Source organism: Bos mutus, chromosome 13 (genome assembly GCF_027580195.1).
Source record: "Bos mutus isolate GX-2022 chromosome 13, NWIPB_WYAK_1.1, whole genome shotgun sequence".
Classification (NCBI taxonomy): Eukaryota; Metazoa; Chordata; class Mammalia; order Artiodactyla; family Bovidae; genus Bos; species Bos mutus.
The window spans coordinates 24,178,241-24,201,587 of record NC_091629.1 but is presented as its reverse complement, the minus strand read 5'-3'; the positions used below and the strand labels follow the sequence as shown (position 1 = coordinate 24,201,587).

At 49.1% G+C, this 23,347-nt stretch overlaps 1 protein-coding gene across 1 annotated transcript in view; it reads right to left on the bottom strand.

The window, feature by feature from the left end:
- The window catches only part of SLC24A3 (solute carrier family 24 member 3), a 428,778-nt gene that overhangs the window by 19,081 nt on the left and 386,350 nt on the right, over positions 1 to 23,347 (bottom strand). Inside the window, exons 8-12 of the mRNA XM_070381141.1 lie at positions 15,893 to 15,918; positions 13,076 to 13,129; positions 7,154 to 7,287; positions 5,044 to 5,204; positions 4,011 to 4,275 (exon numbers count right to left, since the gene is read on the bottom strand). Of these exons, the coding sequence (XP_070237242.1) occupies positions 4,011 to 4,275; positions 5,044 to 5,204; positions 7,154 to 7,287; positions 13,076 to 13,129; positions 15,893 to 15,918 (640 nt within the window). The remainder of the gene's footprint in view (positions 1 to 4,010; positions 4,276 to 5,043; positions 5,205 to 7,153; positions 7,288 to 13,075; positions 13,130 to 15,892; positions 15,919 to 23,347) is intronic.

Here is a 23,347-nt window from a genome sequence, read left to right as displayed (position 1 = left end):
GAGGCTGTAAGCTTTTCTGTGTGAATCTTTCTGTGGGCATGTTTTCATTTCTCTTGGGCAAAGACCCAGGAGTAGAAATGCTGAGTCACAGGGTGGGTGTTTTTTTTTTTAACTTTATGAGAAACTGCTGAACTGTTTTCTAAAAAGGACTGTTCTAATTTGTATTCCCACCAGAGTTGAGGTATTTTTTAAATTACACTGTGAAAAGTGATGACTAAAATCTTTAACACAATTTATAATTGTATACTAGCATCCAGCACTTATTTCATACATCTTTCGCCAGTCTCCAAATATTTTCTTAAAATTGCAGTTAAGTTACATGATATCACTTTTGACTCCTGGTCTCCCTAGACTCACAAGGTGGTCTCTAGCGGGAGGAGAGGGGGCTTTCTTATCAGTCCCCATTCTGTCTGTTCTGTCTGAATCAAGTGCCTCAGTTATTTAAACTCCCTGAGCCTCAGTTTCCTCATCTCTGGAATGTTGACAGAGCAGCAGTCCATGGGGTCACAAAGAGTCAGACACAAGTGAAGCGACTTAGTACTCCCACATACAGACACACAGATACATACATCATGCATGTGCACTGTGCTCAGTCACTTCAGTTGTGTCCGACTCTTTGCCTTCCTATGGCCTGTAGCCCGCCAGGCTCCTCTTGTAGGTGGAATTCTCCAGGCAAGAATACTGGAGTGGGTAAGCCATTCCTTTCTCCAGGGGATCTTCCTGATCCAGGGATCGAACCTGGGTCTTTGGCATTGCAGGAGGATTCTTTACCATCTGAGCCACTGGGTAAGTCCATTATATAATATACAGCATATTAAATATATATAAATATTTGTGTATTAATATGCAACATATCAGGCCTTCCCACGTGGCTCAGTGATAAAGAATTCGCCTGCTAATGCAGGAGATGTGGGTTTGATTCCTGGGTCGAGAAGATCTCCTGAGGAGGGAATGGCAACCCACTCCAGTATTCTTGTCTGGAGAGTCCATGGACAGAGAAGCCTGGTGGGCTATAGTTCATGGGTATATGAAAAGAGTTGAACATGACTAAAGATGCACACACAGATGCAGCATATTAAATATATACAGTATATAGAAAGCATGTTATATGCATGCATCACATCAATCATACATGTGCACATGCTATATATGTGCACACACACCTATATTCATGTACACACACATATGCATGCATGTCCTATATCCTCTATTTGTATACTCCCACACAATTACGTACTTGTTAATGATACACACTCCAGTCAAGCCTTAGTGGCAGAAACATGCAAATCCAGGTCCCTGCAAGATTCCCGTGGGAGGGAAACAGATCTTTACCCAGTGGCCAAAGTATCTTGGCCTGAGAGGACCCTCGAGTGCCCTCTGCTGGCCTGAGGGCCTCTGCTCGCTCATTGCTGTGAGGAGGCAGCCCTACCCAGGGGAGGCCCTGGCTGGACACTCAGTCCCCAGTCCTGGCCTTGAATGGTGTTTCTTAGCAGCTGGTGGAGCAGAACAGGGGCCCACACTCGGGCAAGCCCATTCTCACTTCAGAGGCAGAGCCAGGTGCTGACCTTGCTCCCTGGCGTGGCAGAGGAACCCTGAAGATGGCTGGGGGACCCCAGGCCACAAGCCCATGCCACCCAGCAGTGACCCACGGACCAGCAGCATCAGCATCACCTGGGGCCCCACCTGGATCACCCAAGTCAGAGCCCACCCCTGGTCAAGGATGCCCACATGAGAGGGGCTGGTGAGGAGGACTCAGGATCCCACTGACTGTCTCAGCAGCTCAGGGCCCTGCGGTGAAGCCGAGACCCCCAGGGGCAGCAGGACCACACAGAGCATCCGTTCTTCTTGTGAGCCTGTGCTTCCAAAGGATGGAGGGTGCCTGATGTGGGTGCTTGAGCCCACACCTGCAGCCATGCCTCCTAACGTGTGGGGAGACCCTATGGCCTCCACATGTGCACCCTAATCCTGGGGTGAGGGTGGGGAGCAGGAGTTCAGGATACCCCTAAACTTCACACGTAGGCCCAGCATGTACTGCGTCCAGGTGAGAAACAGGGAGCTCGTGACCCGAAGGGGGCCCTCGATCCCGCTGAGTGATGTGGTCTGTGCACTCTCACACCTCTGTCTCTGATGTCTTCCTGGAGGAGTGTGTATGGGATCCTGGGCCGTGGGGCCAACAGAGCACCCAGCCACTTAAAAACTCTTTCATCAGGGATGACGTCAGGCGAGTGAGAGTTCTTGGAGCGAGGTTACAGTGCCGACAGTGAGCTCTGCAAACAGGGGCTGGGGAGGGGGTGGAATTCCAGACACAGCCCCCAAGGTCTGTGCCCCGGTTTTCAGAGCCCGTGCAGAGGATGAACCACCGTCCCTGACTGCGCTACAGTGTGAAGCAGAGCTGGCCTCCAGATAGGCAGGTAATCACTGGAGCCCTTGGAAGCAGAGGAGGAGGCTAGAGCCATGAGCAGAGCGGGGAGGACCAGACAACACACACTGTTCGTTTGAAATGAGACGCCACGGGACGAAGAAGACGGGGGCCGTAGGGTAGGGAGCAGCCCCAGCCGACAGCTACGAGGAGCCACCAGGAATCCTGCCAGGAACCTGAGTGTGCCGGGGCTGCTGGGAAGGACCGCAGCCCTGGCCCCCTCATCACTGCCCCGCGAGCCTTGGAACCCCCAGCCAGGCAGTGCCAGACTTCTGACCCTAGAACGTGAGCTAGCCAATGAGTGTAAGCTGCAAGGCTTGTGCTCATTTGTTACAAAGCAAGGGAAAACGAGCATGAGGCCCTAGAGGGAAAAGTGGGGGGTCAGTCATTCCATCCTTAACATGTTTTTGTCCTGGTCGATAGAAAGGTTGCCAAGAAATGTCACCAAATGTGGCAAAATGGATAAAAAGCCAGGATACATTTTTACTAACAAGCCAGGATTTAACTTTGGGTGATTCGGGGTCTGGGAATCTGGGTGGTATTTTCTAGTTACTTTCGGTTGGCAGTTGACCAGGTTGAAATCTGAGGAGCCTTTCAGGGACCCCGTCGCCCCCTGAGCTTTACTGGCTGGACACAAAGAGGGGCCCCGAAGGACACTGCATCCGAAAGGAACACTTGACTGTAACGCTGCGCCCATGTCTCCTTGTTAAACGGCCTTTCAAGTGGATCCAGCACTTCTTCCTCAGAGCTGACAGCCCCCACTACTTCCAACGTTGCAGAGAAGACACACAGGCTAATTAAGCTTCACATACTTGACAGTGAATACGAACTGGACCAGCGAACACTTTCTTGAAACAGAAACTTCTGGAAGGTCTGGCAGACAAGCAGAATTCTTTCGGTTTGGTCCACTCATTCCATTAATGGTGGGGCTGGAGGACAAGGCTGCTGGCTCAACTGAGTCTTTACTGGAGGCAGCAGTTGGTGGACAAGGACACTGCCCTTGTGGCCAGGGTCGACAAGGACACTGCCCTTGTGGCCGGGGTCCTGAGAGCTTACCAGCCTCTGCATGCACCCTGACGCGTCAAGAAACGGGGAGACCCTGGGCCAGCCCCTGAGGTGTGATTCGGGAGCTCTCTGCCCTAGTCTGCATCTCCTGAGGTGCCCACCCTGGAGACAGCAGGTCCTGGGACCTGGGCCCCCAAGGGCTGCCTCGTCAGGACAGTGCCCCCACCAACCGCGATGGGGTGGGTAATGGTGGGAAACCCCACCCCACAGCACCAAGCCGCCTGGCTGGCAGGGTCACGAACTTTCCTCTTTGGCACCACAGGGTCCAGAGGAACCACTGACAGGGAGCCTTCCTCCTCCAAAGGCCCACATTTCAACCAGGCCTGAAGGTCACCGTCTTGGTCATCGGATCTGCTGTGAAAGAATCTTACCCACTGTAAAGGTTAACACAATATAAATATTTCTACGGCCATACAGACAGCCCTTGAATTTGGTATCAGAAAGGTCACGCAGTCAAGGGCATCAAGTCAGTGGCTTCAAAACAGCTCAGGACCGCAGCCCGCCCAGCCCTAGCAGGGGCTCTTACACGGGGGGTCGAAGGGTGTGTATGGCCCCTCCTCCTCCTCCTCGTCCTCCTCCTCCTCGTCGTTCTCGTTATTCTCGTTGTCCTCATTCTCGTTCTCCGTCTCGTCACCGGCCTCCACGACCTCGTCCCTCCGCGTCCCACTCACGCCTCTGTCTGGGGCGCTGCTGGGCCCCGTCCCGTTCTCCACCGTGTGCTTAATTGGGATCTTGATGGCCACCTCGGATTCTCCGTTGGCATAAGCCCTGCTGTTTATCAGTCTCTGTCTCTGGAGAAGGAAAGGCACGTTCTAACACAGAATCCCTCCCTATCCCCCCCCCAGAGGAGCTGTAGATCCTCTCACCCAGGACCCCGGCTGTCGGGATTTTCCCAGGCTGCTGACAGGAGGTGCTTCCAGAAGACTCTGCAGACAGGTTCTAAGGGACTCCTTAAAGTAACAACCAACTCGGATAGACTTTCTGGGAAGAAGGATTACTCTTTCGTGACCCACTGGAACTTATAAATCCCTTTAGAGGAGAGTTCCCATGCCTCAAATGGGCACTGCTTTTCTACCAGGGTTTGACTGCCTGCGCACTGGGTTGTTAATGCTCCTCTCCAGATGGTAGCACTTCCCTGGTCCATATGTGAGAAAGCCATAAAATGTATCGGGATTAGGATCAACAAGGCTGCCATTCCAGAGAAAGGCATCCCCAGGAAAATGTGGGTGAGACTCTGAAGTACCCTAAACTAAGGTAACCTTAATTTAACAACTACTTTCCTGCGAGTTCACATCCGGGGGCTTTATTCAGAGGGAAGATAATGAGAAGAAGGGACGGAAGAGTCTTTCTATACAGCTGGGAGCTGGACTACATCTCTGGACACGTGGTGGGAAGAGCAAGGACAAGGATGCATAGCTGAGCAAGAATGTTGGGAAACAGCTGAGGGACATTATTGTGTAAAACACTGAGGCAGGCACTTTTACCTGCAGACTAGGGAACGTCCTCCCTGCCCAGTTCCCCACCCTGGCCGTGGCAGATGGACTTGTGTTCTCAGATACCTCATTGATTAACATGCGACTGGCCATGGAGAGTCGGGTCTTGGGGGGGAAGTGGCTGGTGATCATGATTCGAAGACCAGCCTCAGAGAAAGAAAGCTGATGTGGGTAGGCTGACAGCAGCTCGTCTACCATGATCACTGATGCTTTGCGGTGGAAATTGGCTAGGAAAGTTAAAAACATAAAATAAAGATAGCGTTGAGGCTAGGAGTGGGAAAGAGATATTCATTCATCTTCCTTCTCTTCCTTATCTTTCTTGCTCCCTCCCTTTCTCCTTTCTTCCCTCCTTTCCTTCTTTCCATCCATCCATCCGCCAACCCACCGACCCTCCCACACATCCACTCATCCATCCATCCACCCACCAACCCGTCTGTCCCGGAAGGGTTGTGATTAAACTTTGAAGAAGAGTCAACATCTGCTTTCCATGGGCTCATCCATACTTCCTTTAAAATGACTTAAAACAGTTTGAGTCCTTCTCTGACATAGTAAGAATGAGTTATAACATAAGAGAATTTTCCTTTATCCTCAAAGGATTCTTTTCCTGCCACTAATATCTGGGGCATAGGAAAGACCCCAACTGTCTTTAGTAACCCTTTATGCCCTTTTCAAATGTCAAGAGTGTTCACAGTAGGCTGTTAAAAGCTCCAGGACTGATGCTAGTCCAAGCAGAGGGCATGGTGTGGGATGCAGGGCAGACTGGGGTGGGGGGCGGGCAGCTGGCCAGCTTACAGAGGCTCAAGTCCAGAGGGTGCTTAGGGAAAATCCTGTGAAATGATCTGCTAGCAGGCCTGAAGAATACTTCCTCCATGGCCCAAGCTCTTCCGCGTGGATATTGCAATGTGAGGACGCAGCTCACAGGTCACAGCCTCACTCCTGTTCTCCAGGCCACTAAACCATGAAATGATCTCTGGAAATACTGACTAATAGTAGGTAGCTCTCTTTGGTTCTCTAAGAGTATTCCTTTTATTGTTATAAACTACCCTGCAGAGAAGAAATGAAATGAAATCCTTATGTGGGATAGCGCTGAATACTCAAAAGTCTTTCATTAAACATGAGTATAATTAGTGAGAAATTAGTATAGTATAATTAGTGAGAAAACTACATCAAAAAATTGATTTTCAAATTCTAATAATTACCCACAGATTTCAAACTGAGCTATGTACTTGGAAATAGCCTATAGATTTTTTTCTTTTTTTCCCTTCCCTGAAAAGTAAGGAAATGGGACTGAGAAGAAATAAACCCACACATTTCAATAGGAAAGTTAAAAAAAAAGTTAAATGAAAACTGAAACACATTCTAGGCAAAAGTAAATGATAATTTTCCATGTTCCTCTAAGAAAGAATATTATTAAGAGCATTGTATTATTTCTCTTGGAATAGCAACTGCTTACTAAGCATCTACTGAATATCAGAATTTGGGGGAGTGATTGAGTGACTAACACTTTCACACTTTTAGGGCTTCCCTGGTGTCCAGATGGTAAAGAATCTGCCTGCAATGCAGGAGACCCAGGTCTGATCTCTGGGTCAAGAAGATCCCCAGGAGGAAGGCATGGCAACCCACTCCAGTATCCTTGCCCAGAGAATTCCATGGACAGAGGAGCCTGGCGGGCTACAGTCCAGGGGGTCACCAAGAATGAGACACGAATGAGTGACTTCACTTTCCCTTTCTTTTCTATGTTATTTTGCAGGTGGGAAACTGAGGTAATATAGCCTGAAAGTGAATTCGGATATAAATATACACTAATAACAACTATCATTAATGGAGTATTTTATATACTCTATCTCCTTAACTTGTTATGAAAATTATCCTCATTTTACAGAAGAGAAAATGAGGCTCATAGAGGTTAAGTAACTTGCTCCAAGGTCACACAGCCAGAATGGGAGAGTCAGCACCTTGACACCCCTGGCGTCTCCTTTACTATCTTGTTTCTCTGTTAGCAACCTCAGCACGTTTGGTCCAAGAACTTCCACAGCTTCCAGAGGCCGCCCATCACCAGGATGTTCCCGGACGCAGCCAATGGGAGGGAGTGGGGGCGATGTTCCCCGGGCAGGCACGCCCTGTGGGGCTGGCGGCACCGGCGCAGCCCCGCAGTGGGGCACGGCCCCAGGGTTACCTCTCTTGAGTAGCACCACGGTTGCGTCGCAGTTGCCGCTGTCGTCCATTTCGGCGTTGTTGGCCAGGCCATTGACCATGTTTCCGGCCCCTTTGGTCTTCCTCTCGAAGCACTGGTGTATGCAGGCGTTGTATCTGGACACGGCCGGGAGCAGAAAAAGCCCATCAGCACTGCCGTTCCTCCCTCCTGGGCTCCTGGCTCCCCAAAGCTCCCCAAAGCTCCCTCAGCCTGGACACGGGTGAGAGACCCGGTGCCTCAGGTTAATATGCTTACTATTTTATCATCCTGTTTTCCCCAGAATATTCAGCCCATTTCCCCAACTTGAGGATATATGGTAAGTGAAAATAAAACCAACTTCAGACGGATAAATAGGGACACACTGCTTTCTCTGCAGTGTTTCATGTCAGTGGGGGAGCTCCGGGATTGAGTTCCCTTACTCATGATCTATGTATGGATGTAAGAGTTGGTCCATAAAGAAAGCTGAGCACTGAAGAATTGATGCTTTTCAACTGTGGTGTTCGGGAAGACTCTTGAGAGTCCCTTGGACAGAAAGGAGATCCAACCAGTCCATCCTAAAGCAAATCAGTCCTGAATATTCATTGGAAGGACTGATGCTGAAGCTGAAGCTCCAATACTTTGACCACCTCATGTGAAGAGCCGACTCATTGGAAAAGACCCTGATGCTGGAAAAGATTGAAGGCGGGAAGAGAAGTGAATGACAGAGGATGAGATGGTTGGATAGCATCACCGACTCAATGGATGTGAGTTTGAGCAAGCTCCGGGAGATGGAGATGGACAGGAAAGCCTGGCGTCCTGCAGTCTATGGGGTCACAGAGTCAGACATGACTGAGCTACTGAACAACAACTCGTGGTCCATGCATGGAAGGGCTGTGATGAGACTCAGAGGGATGGGCAAAGACTCCCTCCTCTGGGCCGTGTCCCCAGGGCCTTTGCTGTCAGGGCCATGCTGGGTGGAGGAAGGTCAAGGTGTCACATCCGTCTGTCCCGCTAGCATCACCGTCCACGTGCACTGGCGGGCTGGCTGCCGAAGTCTCTGTCTGCCCGTGGTTTCCTGAGGTCACAAGCTGGGATCCTGGGAAAGTCTGTCAGTGTTGTGCCATAGTTCCAGGTCTGTGGGGCTCTTGGCTTTATGACAAAATTCTGGGCTGTGTTTCTTCAGAATGACTGAGGGAAAGAATCAAAACCCTGTGTGGAGTTTCTCCCATGTGTGTTGGAAGGAAGGCAGCTTAGTCAAGTTCCTGGGGTGCTCTGGCCCTGGGATGCTCTGGCAGGCACTGTCCTGGTCCCTTTATCATTGGTATTAGAAGACTCCCATGGAGGAATCCTAGGAAACTCAGGGGCAAAGACAGCCAGCGGGCAGCATCTCCAGGGCACTGTGGCCCCCACTGCTTTTTCCACTAAGAGACTTAAAGGTCCTGATGGCTTACTGACCATGGGAAAACCCACTGAGGGGTCCCACCAGCTTGGTCCCTGGCCTCCCACAGAACGGCACCCAAGCATTAGATTCTAAATCCAGCTCATGTGCCACTCAAGCTGAGTTCCCCCTCCTCTTCTTCATCCCTTTTCCTGCTACAGACATGAGGCCCCTTGGGGGTCCCTTCCCACTGCATCCTGTGTTCTTAGTGCAGCTCTGGGTGGTGGGCCTGCCATGCAGATACAGGTGGGGGATCCTCTATGGCTGGGCCCCTTCCTGTTCACCCTGGGAGCCTGAGGTGCTTCCTACAGGCCTGAGGGGGAAGAGAAAGCTAGTCTATAGGGACAGTGGCAGCCATGGAAAGGGCAGTGGGCAGGCCCACTCTCAGGGTTTATAATCTCAGGGCTTGCAAGGAATAGAATGAGAACATGACTATTCTGCAACATGATGAAATGATGGAGCCAGATATTGAGGATCAGCAGCTGCCAAGATAACAGAGCGATCCAGGCGTCTGTTGGTGTGACTCTACACCACTCTGGACACAGTCTAACCTAAATGGGATCAATGACTGACAGGGAGGGACACAGGGGCTGGAGGAACAGGTCACACTACCCCTCAGATGTAATCAACAATGTCTTAACTGTGGGAAACTCTGCAGAGCCATCAATCAGATTTCATTCAAGACTAAATTGCAAGGAAAAAAAAAAAAGAGGGGGAATTTATAAACTCAAAGAGATCTAGAATATGGAGTGACCAAGAGTGATGAGTGGAATTTATTTGGATTCTGCTTTTTAAACTATTCATGACATTTATGAGACCAAAGGAACTGTAAAAAATGATATTTATGAGACTGTTGAGAATTTGAACATTGGATACTGAATCATATTAAAGAATTAGCATTCATTTTAGGTATGATCACGATAGTGTGGCTGGGTTAAAAATGAGTCTTTTTAGAGACAAGTACTGACATTTGGGTAGATGAAATGGTATGATGTCCGGGACTTTACGGGGATTCCCAGGTGGTGCTAGTGGTAAAGAACCTGCCTACCAATGCAGGAGACATAAAAGATGTGGGTTCAATCCCTGGGTTGGGAAGGTCCCCTGGAGGAGGGCCTGGCAATCCACTCTTGTATTCCTGCCTGGAGAACCCATGGACAGAGGAGCCTGGCGGGCTACAGTGCATAGGGTCACGAAGAGTTGAACATGACTGAAGGGACTTAGCAGGCAAGTTGGGGTTTCAGATCATGTGGAGGGAGTGATACAGCTGGCAGTGTGGGTGCAAGTCAATAGTGGGGCGACTCGTGGGGAGCACATGGGGTGCGTCATGCTATTCTGCTGACTGCTGTGCGGGCCAACATTCTTCATGGCATGGTCTCCTCATCCTCTGTCCCCCCTCCTGGAGGAGCTCCAGGGAGAGGCACTGTTTCTGTCATCTTGACTTAGAATCCACTTCCCCCCCAGAAATACTGACTCTCCAGGGGGTTTGCTTTAAAAGTTCACAACTGTGTGTTGTGTACTTACTTGGATTTGGATGATAGGATACTAATGCTATGTATTGCATCATTATGAGCACTTTCGTGGAACTGAATATCAGTTAATTAACTATTCTATCACATCCCATCCTTACAAACAGCCTTTCAGGTAGAAAGCATCATTCCTTCTGTTCCTAGAAGCAAAAACTGAGATTCAAAATACCAGAACCACCTGGCTCAGTTCTGCAGCCAGGGCTGCAAGGGAGGCACTTGATCTTAACGACAAGCCCACACTGCCTCATCTGGGAACCAAATCCCAGTGAAATGACCCAGAAGGACAGAAAGCAATCCTCGCCAAGGTCAGGTATGCTTCAGGCTCCCTTAAGGTTTCTACCTGCTGGGCCAAACCAGAATTGCTTTTTGACCTTCAGACAGAATGTTTAAAAATCATTTTAAAGCAATCCATCCAGGAAGCAGCTGACAATTCTAATACAGGCTGTTTTCAATGGCTGCTGCTGTTTTATATTTTTAATTGAATGTTTTAAATTTTGTGCTTGCACCCCAAAGCTGCTTTATTGTGAAGCATGCAATTTTATAAATCAGATTTTATAAAACCCAATGATTAAAGCCTCTGATTACTGAAGGGGATGGCAAAAGAGCAGAGATTTCAATTTAGAACTTGGGACCAGAATTTATGCAGAAAATTTCAAGAGCGCAGTAGCTGCCTTTCCCCACTTTATTTGTATCCTGCTGGTCTGAACAGCTGGGAAGTTGGTAATGCTGACGCATCAGCAGAAACACACCTCGTTAGCTTTCACATTGGACTTGGCTTGGGGTAGGGAAATTGTTCAGTGTGTTTTCTTCATGTCCACATGCCCTGCCTGCAACTCAGAGATGTTATGATAGCTCAGTAGAGGGGTGTGGTGCTTATGGAGTGCATGCTAGCAAAATTCTTCAATCTTCCTTCTTTTTAGATAAAAAGAACTTTCTGAAGGCCTCCTTATTCTTGTACAGCCCTTAGTGAATTCAGTATGGGACATGCTTTCATCTAAATTCAGATTTTAAAACCCAAGATCCATGTTCAGCTTATAGCAGACACTCAGTCAGTTCTTCTGGAATAATTGATGAATCCACCTTTTCAAAAGGGGAGATGAGAGCTCTTGACTCACTGGGGTCTCAAAGCACCAAATGTTAAAAAAAAAATAAAACAAACACATGAAATAAAAAATGCTGAAAGAAGACGTGTATTATTGAGGCTTTCTGACGGTGGCATGGATTCCCTGATAGTTTTGCTCTTTGAGAGAAAGAGAAATAAGTTGGCTGCTCCTGTCTTTAAAGGCATTTCCTTGGAGTCTAGAAACTATGGAAAGCCTTTGGGCCAACTCGGCTTTTTTATGGGAGCTGATGTACTGAGGTGTGTGATTTGTGGGAAAAGCACCTGGTTTTGTCATCTTAACTGTGATGTCAGTTACCATCATGGCAATTCCACATCAGGATAACTTTGGGTGAGGTTCTAGTCTTGAAATAGTCTCGTTCAGTCACAAGATCCAGATGCTGGGTCCACGCTGATCATGGACAGTTCCTGAGGTGGAAACTGGGCATCATATTGGGTGGGATGGTGGCAGATGGCTCACAGCCTACCCCGGCCATGGGTCAAGCCAGCTCCTGCCTTCACTGTTCCTGTGACATTGGCCAACGGCCACACTGATTTCTCCCGACAGGGTTCTCAGCCACCAGAAGTAATTTTTGTTAGGCCTCAACAGCAAAGAAAACTTGACGTGTCAGTGGCAGACTGCTACTGGATGCATCCACATCAGCAATTTCTGGCAGCAGTCAGACAAAAGGAACTTTTGCCAACAAAGGTCCGTCTAGTCAAAGTTATGTTTTTTTCAGTAGTCATGTATGATGTGAGAGCTGGACTATAAAGAAAGCTGAGCACTGAAGAATTGATGCTTTTGAATTGTGGTGTTGGAGAAAACTCTTTAGAGTCCCTTGGACTGCAAGGAGATCCAACCAGTCAATCCTAAAGGAAATCAGTCCTGAATATTCATTGGAAGGACTGATGCTGAAGCTGAAACTCCAATACTCTGGCCACCTGATTCGAAGAACTGACTCACTAGAAAAGACCCTGATGCTGGGAAAGATTGAAGGACAGAGGAGAAGGGGACAACAGAGGACGAGATGGTTGGATGGCATCACCGACTTGATGGACATGAGTTTGAGCAAGCTCTGGGAGTTGGTGATGGACAGGGAAGCCTGGTGTGCTGCAGTCCATGGGGTCACAAAGAGTCGGACACAAAGAGTGGTCTCCTGTCCTCCCCCTAGAGGAGGCGGTCACTCCTGCAGTCACATGGGCTGGGGAGAGGATGGGCTAATTCAAAGCAATGCAATTGCTTCCGTGGGGGCAGGTGGCTGCAGCACAGAGTATCTCTGCACTGTTTACAAACTCCTCATCTCAATGGTCCTTGTCAAAAAAGATGACCCAGCAGGTTTCTGACCACAGTGCTTACATCTTACGTTAGAACATGGGAAGCATCAGCAACGTAACTCCTGATACAAGTGGTAATCTGCCCAGACTCCATGGGGAAAAAGAATGCATGATCTGGTGGTCTAAAACATGTCCACAGGTAATTGACTCTCCTCTCTAGGAAAGGCAAGGAGTGAAGACCAGACTGACTCTTTTCTAACGAATAGAACATGGCAGAAGGGACAGTGTGTGACTTGTGAGGCTGGATCATAGAAGGTGTTGCTGGGTCCTTCGTGCCCTCTCTTGAATCACCTGCTCTGTGGGAAGCCAGCTCCCGGGTATGGGGACACTGGAATGGTCCTAAGGAGAAGCCTATATGGGAAGTTTTGCCACCTTTCTTATTATGAAAGCGAACAAAGAAACAGTCAAAAACTAGGCTGCCAGGTCCTTAAGAGGGGCAAGGGCAATGTCCCTCTGTCCACATCATCACATAACGCTGAGTGCAGGAAAGAGTTTGGGGAGAGAAACTGAGAAGGGATCTTACTCACTTCATGATGACAATGTAGATGAGATACATCAGCACGAGGACCAAAGACTCCCACCTGTGGACAAGCCAAGAATGGTTAGTTAGCGGAAGCCACCAAGACGCACATGCCACACCCCAGACTCCCTTAGACGGTCGCGTGATGCGAACAACAACTAAACCTGCCAAGCACGGTAAGGATGAGGTAGATGCAAAAGCCACACACACACAGTTCCTGATCTACACACACGTCCTAGGCAGCACCCAGCTTTCGAGGATTTCTTCCTTCCTCCACTTAAAAGGAGAATGCTTCCTCTTCTCTGTTACTTGCTCACTCCAAAGAGTGCTTTGAGCACAGCAAGACTTCTGTCATATTGCTGAATATAAGACTGCATGTATTAAGTCTGACCACAGCTTAATCATTCACTAAAACAATTCAGATACAAACGGCAACCTGGAGGAATTGACAGGAGCAACCAAGGGACTGTTGGCTTCATTGGAGTAAGGCCTGTTAGATGCATTAGACAGTGGGAGATGGAGACAGAGAAGGAGAGAGGGGAGGGAGGGAGAAGACAAACAGACAGATACACACACCTGGGTCAGGGAAGGTGCTGTCAGAAAGGATAAGAATGAATAAGTGGGAGAATGGTCAAGGGAAAAATAATGAAACCTCTGGAATGTACCTTGAACTTTTGATACTTTGAATGCTTCCTCTAGTTTCTTGATTTTAGTAACTTCCAGTTAGAAAACAAGGAACCTGATTTCTAGGTTCCTCTTCAGGTGTAGAATTTAACTAGTCAATTGAGAGCATCATTTTTGCTTCAAGAAAAGGTTCATGAGGGATGGTCTATGGAGAATTTTAGGTTATGGCTTTCCTGTGCTTTTTCAAGTTCCATGTCTAGAAACTGATCCCGGAGAAATATGTGGTCAAACATGAAAAGGACACACACACAGGTTCCTGTCGCAGTGCTGTTTTAGAAGAATGCAGTGTTGGAGAGAAGCAGTCAGCCGACGAGGTGGGCTCTGAGTTACGGTGAGTAAGGCCTCGCCATGGGCCACCACCATGGGTCAAGAATGATTCTGCAGATACTGTATGAGGCTATTATAGACACAGTGCTGGTGATGCTGGTGATGCTGCTGAAAGAAGTTGGGGGTCCAAACCACCTAAAGTCTCCAGAAGGAGGCTAAGGACTGACACGGACTTGCCAGGAACCTGCTCTCACTTCCTCCTATGCAAGTTTTCACGAGCAAGGCCAGGGAGATGAGAGGGGACTCCTTCTAAGACCAACAGATGGGAAACCACCTGTGAATCTTCTTGCTTCAGGTTTTCTGCACAAACGCAGCAGAAAGATTTCTGAGGTCAACTGTGATCATAACTCGTTGTCCTTATGGCAGCATGGTTAGCAGAGAGCAGCAACACTGAGCAACGCTTAGGCACCTGCTGTGTGCCGAGATAGAGTGCTGGTTGTGTTAACCATGCCATGAGTTCAAGTAGCAATGCCTCTGTAAGTTTTCTTGTGCTGCACTCAATCTCCAAGGACATGTGGGGACAATATCACCATTGCATATGGTAACCAGGTCCAGGTGGATCCCACGAGGAGGTTCTCCCTGGCCTCTGAGCTGAGATTCTCCCAGGCATCTTGATCCCTTTCAGCCCATTGATCACTGTTATTCAAAGAAGACTTCCTTCCTGTTTCTTACGGGTCAGTCAGTATACAGACCATTTGTCTTAGAGCAAGCTCTCCCAGCTGTCTCCCCCTTGCCCTCTCGGGCAGAGGAGAGAGAGCGGCAGGATACCTTAATACCCTGAATAACATGTAACATTTATGGTCAATGTGATATGTCCCCCAACACCTTTAATTCTGAAATCACAGTGACGACCTAGGATGCATAGGTGTTGCTCCTGCAAAGGGCTAGCACTCATTTTGCTGAAAATGAAGACGGCTGGGCTTTGTACATCTTTATTTTTACTTAAAAATGATATAACCTATTATTATTATTTGCATACTCTTTTCCATATGGTTTATTACAGGATACTGAATACATCAGCCCCCTGTGCTATATAGTAGGAACCTATTATTTGTACTTTTTTGCTACCTCATTCTTAGCTTTAAATAACACCATGCAAGTCGCCTACCTGCAGCATCACAACTGCCTATTTCTGAGACGTTATCTCAGAAAAAGTAGCTGTATTTTCACATCACTCTACTTCCACAGATCAAATATTTGAAAAAGGGAACAAGAATGCACAGCACACCCAATTTCTGTTTCCATTACAAACACAGCTGACATGCTCAGAACTCATCTCAAAAAAGGCGGTTTGGACATTGACCCAAATGCAAATGTTCCCACATATTTAATTTGGGCAGTATTTTTAATCTATCAGGAAATCACTGGTTTTTCAGAGCTCCAAGTTTATCTTGAATGTTAGGCAGAACTTTAATAGGTTAAAGGTCATGGAAGTGCCTCCACCTCTGGCTCCTGTGATATATATGGTATTCAGAATATGGCAATGTGGTCTGAACAACTGGAAAAGTTCATCAAATCTTGTCCATGGCCTTGCCCATGGCTGACTGCAGAAAAGGACAGTTAAATCACACCGTCTAATCTGGATGAAAGATCTGTCTCCAAAGGAAGTGCACTAGCCCAGCCCAAGGGAAACGGCCTCTGTTCCGTTAAAGCTGGTTTGTTTGTTGAGATGGACACAGGGTTCCCAAGAAGTGCTAGCCATTCCAACCTGCCCTGACATTTCCCTTTCTTTCCTAAACTCTGATTCTGGTTTTTAAGGTACTATCTCTGAAACACAGCAAGGGGAACTTGGAAGGGGAAGACAGGTACTTACCAGGAAACTTGTTCATCATAAATGAACTGTGAAAAAGAAGATAAAAAAAGAGAAGATTAGACACACACATACATGCACACACATGCCTTATCACTGCACTTTATTTGCCCTCGTGGCTGGTTGGTGGGAACCAGGGCTGGGGCTGGTTTGGAGTCTGAAGCATCTGTGGGCACTCCCTTCTGTGCTGGTTGAGTCTCTGGTCAGTGTCAGTGGAGGGAGGTCTGCTGGCAGACTGGGGTGGGCCTGGTTCGGAGAACAGAGCATCAGCCCATTTTCTGTCCGAGGGTGGAGTAAGAGGGAAGCCCAAGCTTGTTATTTGTAGAATTTTGGATCTGGAAGGCAACGCAGAGCTTGGTGGGGGTGTCCAAACAGTAGCCATTTGTGGGCCACCTGGAAGCTGTTTGCATGTCTCTGTGCCTTGTACAGCACCTTCAAGCTCCTATGTAAGCACTTGGGTGTCTAGCGGAGAAGGCAATGGCACCCCACTCCAGTACTCTTGCCTGGAAAATCCCATGGACGGAGGAGCCTGGTGGGCTGCAGTCCATGGGGTCGCTACAAGTCGGACACGACTGAGTGACTTCACTTTCACTTTTCACTTAGCAGCAGTAGCAGTAGCAGTGGGTGTCTAGGGACTCAGTATTTTCCAATCAGTCAACCTACTCTTTCATTTCCTCAAAAGAACTTATTTTCAAAGAAAATTTTGCATCACAACTGGAAGTGGAAAATCAACACCATGTGTAGGTGCTGCTGCTAAATCGCTTCAGTCATGTCCGACTCTGTGTGACCCCATAGATGGCTGCCCACCAGGCTCACCCGTCCCTGGGATTCTCCAGGCAAGAACACTGGAGTGGGTTGCCATTTCCTTCTCAATGCATGAAAGTGAAAAGTGAAAGTGAAGTTGCTCAGTCGTGTCTGACTCCTAGTGACCCCATGGAGTGCATCCCACCAGGCCCCTCTGTCCATGGGATTTTCCAGCCAAGAGTACTGGAGTGGGTGCTATTGCCTTTTCTGCACCATGTGTAGAGAGAGAATAAAAATTCATGCAGTAACGACTGTGAAGATCCTGGCTGGATGCTGTTAGCTGCCCACGCCCTGGGCCACGGGCCTGCCGTATGTGAAGGGAGCTTATCAGGGTCACATGCAGTGGAGAACACACAAGGCCACACAGAAAACCTCCTTCATCAGTTAGGATGCAAAAGAAATACACAACAGGACTGAATTTATTTAAGCCCTGATCCATATAGTAATAGCATCTAAAATCGCTTCTTATTTTGGGGGAAAAGTGGTATGATCTTGGCTCATTGATTTACACAGGGAATGGGGCTATGGAGAACATGCATTGTTTCACTGAGATTGCTCACTTAGCTGGAGAGTTGGTCCTAAAACCCAGCCCTGGCTCTAATTTTCTGTTCCTTCCATGGCACCCTATTTGCCCAGATGGCATGGTGTTGAAACCAAATGAGTACCCTCCATTTCATTCCAGCAGGAAGCTCTTTCTTTGCCTACACTCAGGACATGACTGATTTGGGCTCAAGCATCTCTGAGTGACTTTCCGTCGGGCCGGGGCCCACTGGAGTCTCCGAGGCAGAAGCATCCAGTATAGAGGGTGATCATGGCACTGAGATGGTTAACTTGGCTAACAACTGGCATCACGCAGTCGCTGGCGATGATAACCACCACCAGTTGTGAGAGACACAGACAACCTCAAAGCCCAGCAGGTGCAGCTCAAAGGCTCACGAGAGGACCTCCCTCCAGTCACCCCGAAGGCGTAGAGAGAAGGATGAGGAGAAAGTGTCCACCTTTCTTGGTAACTCACTGTTCCCAACAAGACACCGAAAAAGACATTGATTCCATCAGGTTTTGTCCTTCTGTCATCTGTGGTTATTGCATCCAACAGGCTGGCGTTCGGATGAAGATGTCAAACCAGGATGGGAAAAAAGAAGTCAAGGAAACTGCCCTATGACCCAGGTTGGATGGTACAGAATCCATTCCAGTCACTTTTATGTAATCATTAGCTTTAAAAAAAATCCAAGGAATCATGGAACGGAACCAATGACTGAAGTTGGAAAATGTTTTCTATTAATTGAAGTTAATTCAATATCAGTCTTGGGCAACAGGATAGAGCAATCAATTTGTAGCTACTTAAGAGAGCACAAGATACTGGTGAAGAGTTGATTAGATGACCAATTTCATGTGTGTCTCTGGGGAGGGCAGCTGACACTCCACAATATGAAAGCAGCTCTAAGGAAGCCTTATTTCGTGACATATGACAGATGGGGGTAGGGCTCTGTATGTTTTTAGCTATTATCTTAATGATCATAGCAGTGAAAAAACCCAGAATGGGCTTAACTGTGCAAAGGATTCCAAAGTGAGAGCAGAATTTACAGGGAACACAATGTCAGAGAAATAGTGGGGCGCCCCACCATTGGAGGCAAATGGTGTGGAGGGAGAGAGAAGCAGAAATTTCCAGACAACAGAGGCAATGGTGCTGCTCCCTGACCCTAAGAGCCCCAAGGACTAAGCCACCCTGTGGCCCACTTGAGAACACGGTCTGGGTTTGATCTCCCTTCCTCAAAACGACTGGGTGGAAACACCAGGGGCCTCCAAAAAGAACAATACAATGGCTATAAGGAGCTAGCAATCAGGACTTGGAGAGCATCTGAATGGAAAGAGGCTTGTTTGTGGAGAGGAAGACCTGCCTGCGGAGTCTGGCGGCGCCTGGAGGAGGCGAGTTGACTGATGGTCGCCCACACAGGACATCTGCCCTGTTCCCCGAAAAGGTCCTTCCAGGCAGCACATCTCCAGGGCATCCGGAGGGAGCATGGAGCCAGGCTGTCTCAAAACTTCCGATGCCAAGGACAGTGTTTCTCACTGGGTGCTGCTGATGGCTGGATGGAGTGGATTTCTTATTCCTTAGAGATTTTATTTCATTTAATTCTTCTAAGACAAGTGTTGCATATCCCTCTGTATTTTCATGTCCTCTGTGAGTAAAAGAAGACAAAACGACTTCCCCCACCCCCGCAGGCGGGGAGACCAGGGAAGAAGAAAACCTGCATTCACTCCTCTCCTGAAATGAGAAACGCGCCCCCAGTTCCAGCCGGCTCCCACTAGGTGGCGCTCACGGTCCAGCCCCGCGCCTGGCCCCGCGGCCCTAGAGGGGAGGATGTGATGAAGGAGGACCATTCCCCTTCTGGGCTCCAGGACATCTTCTGGGCAGAGAGCAAACGCCTCTGGACAGACAGCCTCCTGCGGGCGCCTGTGACCAGCCCACCTCGGTCACGGGGCAGGGTCACGTTCGGGAGGCAGCTCCTTTCTGGGGCTCTGGGATGCTGACGGGCGGGTCCCGTATTTACACTCACATGCGATCACTGGCCCTACTAGGGTGCGGATGGAGCTGACCTCGAGCTGACCTGGCCTTTTTTTCCTGGATGTTGCAGCGGAGCCTTCAGGAAGCAGTGACAATTTATTTTCCTGGGCTCCAAAATCACTGCCAACGGTGACTTGCAGCCATGGTATTTAAAGACTTACTCCTTGGAAGAAAAGCTGTGACCAACCTAGACAGCGTATTGAAAAGCAGAGGCATCACTTTGCTGACAAAGGTCCGTATGGTCAAAGCTATAGTTTTGCTAGTAATCACGTAGGGATGTGAGAGTTGGACAGTAAGGGAGGCTGAGCGCTGAAGAACTGAAGCTTTCAAATTGTGGTGCTGAGGAAGACTCTTGAGAGTCCCTTGGACTGCATGGAGATCAAACCAGTCAATTCTAAAGGAAATCAACTGAATATTCATTGGTAGGACTGAGGCTGAAGTTGAAGCTCCAATACTTAGTTCACCTGATGTGAAGAGCCAACTCATTGGAAAAGACCCTGATGTTGGAGAAGATTGAAAGCCAAAGGAGAAGGGAGTAGAGATGAGATGGTTAGACAGCAACACTGACTCAATGGACATGAATCTGAGCAAGCTCCAGGAGATAGTGAAAGACAGGCTGCTGTGCTGCAGTCCATGGGATCACATAGAATCTGACATGACTTAGCAACTGAACAGCAACTACTTGGGGAAGTAGCTTTCTGTTCTCTGCTGGTTGGCTGAAACCAGGCCCGCGATATCCCCTGTAACACATGTCGCCCCAGATTTGCTGCACAGCTGGTCCTGCCCTTTGACCCACACGTGGTTCCTCCAGATCGACCTCAGGCTTCACCTTAGGCTTTCCAGGTGTTCCAGGGACCAGCTAAATGGGAATTCACAGGAGTGAATATGAAAAAAACACTTTTCCTCCAGGCCTCTGGGAAATAGATGGGCTACCATGGAAACCAGCTTTTCAGTGTTGGCATGTGGTCTAGAATTCTTCCCAGAGACAGGCTTCCATCAGACATGCGACTCCCTGGATGACAGAGCATCCCAGATACTCGAGATGGGACACCAGGGAATGGACTGCCAGGGGTTACAGGCCAGTGAGCCAGAGAGAGAGGCTGGGCTGGCCCCGCACTGTTCGGTGGCCTCGGGTTGGCTGGTTGTAGGCGGTAACCACGGCTGGGTGGCTGCCTTGCTGAAGCTGAGACCTTGTAGCTAGAATCATAATCACTGGCACCATCAGAATTTTAAGCAGTGAAAGTAAAAGGAGAAAATCAACACCATCATTCTCTTTGAAGAGCCTGAAACCTTGAACATCCTCCCCGCTGGGAAGGGAAACTGCTCCCTGCAGATTCTCCTTCCTCGGCTACAGGTGCCCTCAGGAGATGTGCCGTCTTGGAGGCCTGCCTTCCCAGGCTCTGGGGCCGTGGGTGTGGGTGGGTGGCTTAGCTGAGGCCGTGGCGATTCCCTCTAAGAGGAGTCAGATGGGAAACACTGGAAAACAGCCGTGAGGCATGGATATGGTTTCCACTTGAAGGGTAAACAGGAGTTCCCACATGAGGATCTCCAGCGGGCTGACCTGACGGTGCGGGGGGAAGGGAGGGTGGCAAGGACAGCGGGTGTAAAGGCAGGGCTGGAGCAGAGCCTGGGCAGGGATTAGGGCAACAGGGGGCCCTTTGGTTTGTTTGAGGAAATGGGACGTTCTCCACATCCTTCCCTGTGAGAATCTTCTGGCCGCCACAGTCATTCCCGCTTTGCCAGGCCCTGAAATGGAACCGTGGGCATGAGGACCTCAGGGTCTCCAGGCTGGAGTGAGAGGAAGGGGCCCGGTGGGGACAGGTCACGGAGGCCAGGGCCCAGAGGACAGCCATCCCTGTGGGTGCCCAGTGTCCCTCCTCTCACAGAAGGGGGAGAGATGGCTTCTGGATTATGGAAGATGAGTCATCTTAATGAAAGACTCCCAGGAGAGGGAGGCTGATGTTCAGTCTCCGGGTAAAGAGGTGTTTCGGGCGCTTCTGTAGAGGTAGATGCATGTTAGGTGCAGTAAAATCAGACTGCATGAGGCCGGTTTTGTTGGATGAAAAACCTGAATTCTTTGCTGGGCTTATATAGTTGTGCATCTTCTTTTCTTGCTCTGGGAGACCTGAGTGGGGGGGCAGCTACCTCAACTAGGGGAAATCCTTGGATTTCTAGAGCCTCAGTGTTACCATCTGTAAAATGGGACTCCTATCACAGCAGCTCGAGAACCTTCATCGTCAGGCCCAGTGCTGTACTCAGTCCTGTGAAGTATGGAGCCTGTGCTTGTTAAAAGGGTGAGGAGGTGGGTACACTTCCCATGGAAGGGTTTGCTCTCCACATTCACGCTATCCAGATGATAGGCACTAGTCACATGTGGCCGCATGCACTGAAATTAATGAAATAAGGTTCGGTTCCATGGTCTCGCTAGCTGGCTTTCCAAAGCTCAATGGCTCAATGGGAAAAGCATTTGAAAAAGAATAGATACATGTCTATGTATAACTGAATCACTTTCTGTCCACCTGAAACTGACACAACGTTGTGAATCAACTACACCCCAGTATAAAATAAAAATGAAAAAAAAAGACCCCAAAGGCTCACCTGCCTGGTGGCTACCATATGGGACAGTGCCCTCCAGGCTGTCTTTGGTGGTTGGGTCAGCTCACCTGTCTCTCTTTGTCCCCATGGAATCGCCTTCAGAGTTGGGGGCTGCATTGAGTGGGGGGGAGCGTTACCTCAGATAAGCTCTTTCTGCTGTGCCAGCACTTAGATTGCCCCTGGGGCCCCCCAACTGCCAAGGCCCATTTGGCCCTTCTCCAGGAGGGAAGCACCCCCCAGGCTGGATTTGGGAACCCCGATAAGTTGTCTGGAGCCTGTCTCATGGGGTCCCTGGCTACCTCCACCCTAGCCAAGCTTCCCTTCTCCTGATGCTCAAAATCCCTGATCTTGAAGCAGAGATGAAGGGTAAAAATAAAGCATTCCTTTTAGGGCAGCTGTTAGATTGATGATGAAATGAATCATTTGCATTTATGTAAATTACATGATTATGTAAATTACAGTAACATTTCAATAAAGGAAACTATCTGGCCTGCTGGAATTTGGAGAAAGCAGACAAGGAGGCCAGAACTCTCACAGTCAGTTGGGGGTGGGTCCTTGGTGTGAGAGAGAGGCAGCCAGAGGGCCTGTGAGGGCCTGTGGACTATCCTTCAGATGGGCGTGTCATCAGGCATGGGACGGCAGCTGGGACTCTCTCAGGACCTAAACGGTGACATCTCTCTTGCAGAGAGAGACCCAAGTCATGGGGCGAGCCTCCTGGGCCACTTCTGGCTTCTCCAGGGCCGATGCGTCCCTGTAGAGTGTCCCCAGGACTAAAGTGGGCACCTGACGAGGCAGGAGAAGGGCACTGAGTGGCTCACACTATATGCTTCAGAGGAGGCGGGCTTGAACATCAGCAACATAGAAACAAACTAGAAAACAGCAGAGAGCAAAGGGTAGGTGCCTCCCAGACACCGAACGGAGCCCCTTGCCTCTAAGCTAACTGTATGAAGCTCTGCTGGCTTCAGAACATCCCTGCTGCGTTTGTGCTTTTGGGCCCGGCCTCTGCATCAGCCTCCAGGCCAGCTGTCAAGCAGTCCAGGTAGGAGCACCCTATCAGCTCTCCCAGGCCCAAGGGCCCCAAGTCTGTCAGAGAAGTTGACTTTCCCAGTGCTTCAGATCCCCAGCCCTTACGGATCGTCCTCAGGGCTGCTCTGCCTGAGCAAGTGTATTTAGAAGCAGCATCTGGTCCCTCTTCATTGGGACTTGGCCCTCCAGGTGAATGAGCTCTTCGTTGTGGCACCTCGGAGGCCCATCTTCTGAACATTTCAGAACCGTAAAAAGGGGAGAGAGTAAAAAGAACAAACCCAAAGAGCTTAATTATTTGGCTGGTTGGTAATTCTTTCTGGGTAGGAAGAGAGCTTCTAAGTACAGGACTTTTCAGTGCCCATTGCAGGGTCCAATGGAAAAGCTTTGTGTTATGCAAGGAACCACCCCCGCCCCCCTGCAAAAGTGACGATGTTACCATGACACTAGGGGAAACACAGAAGGAGGAG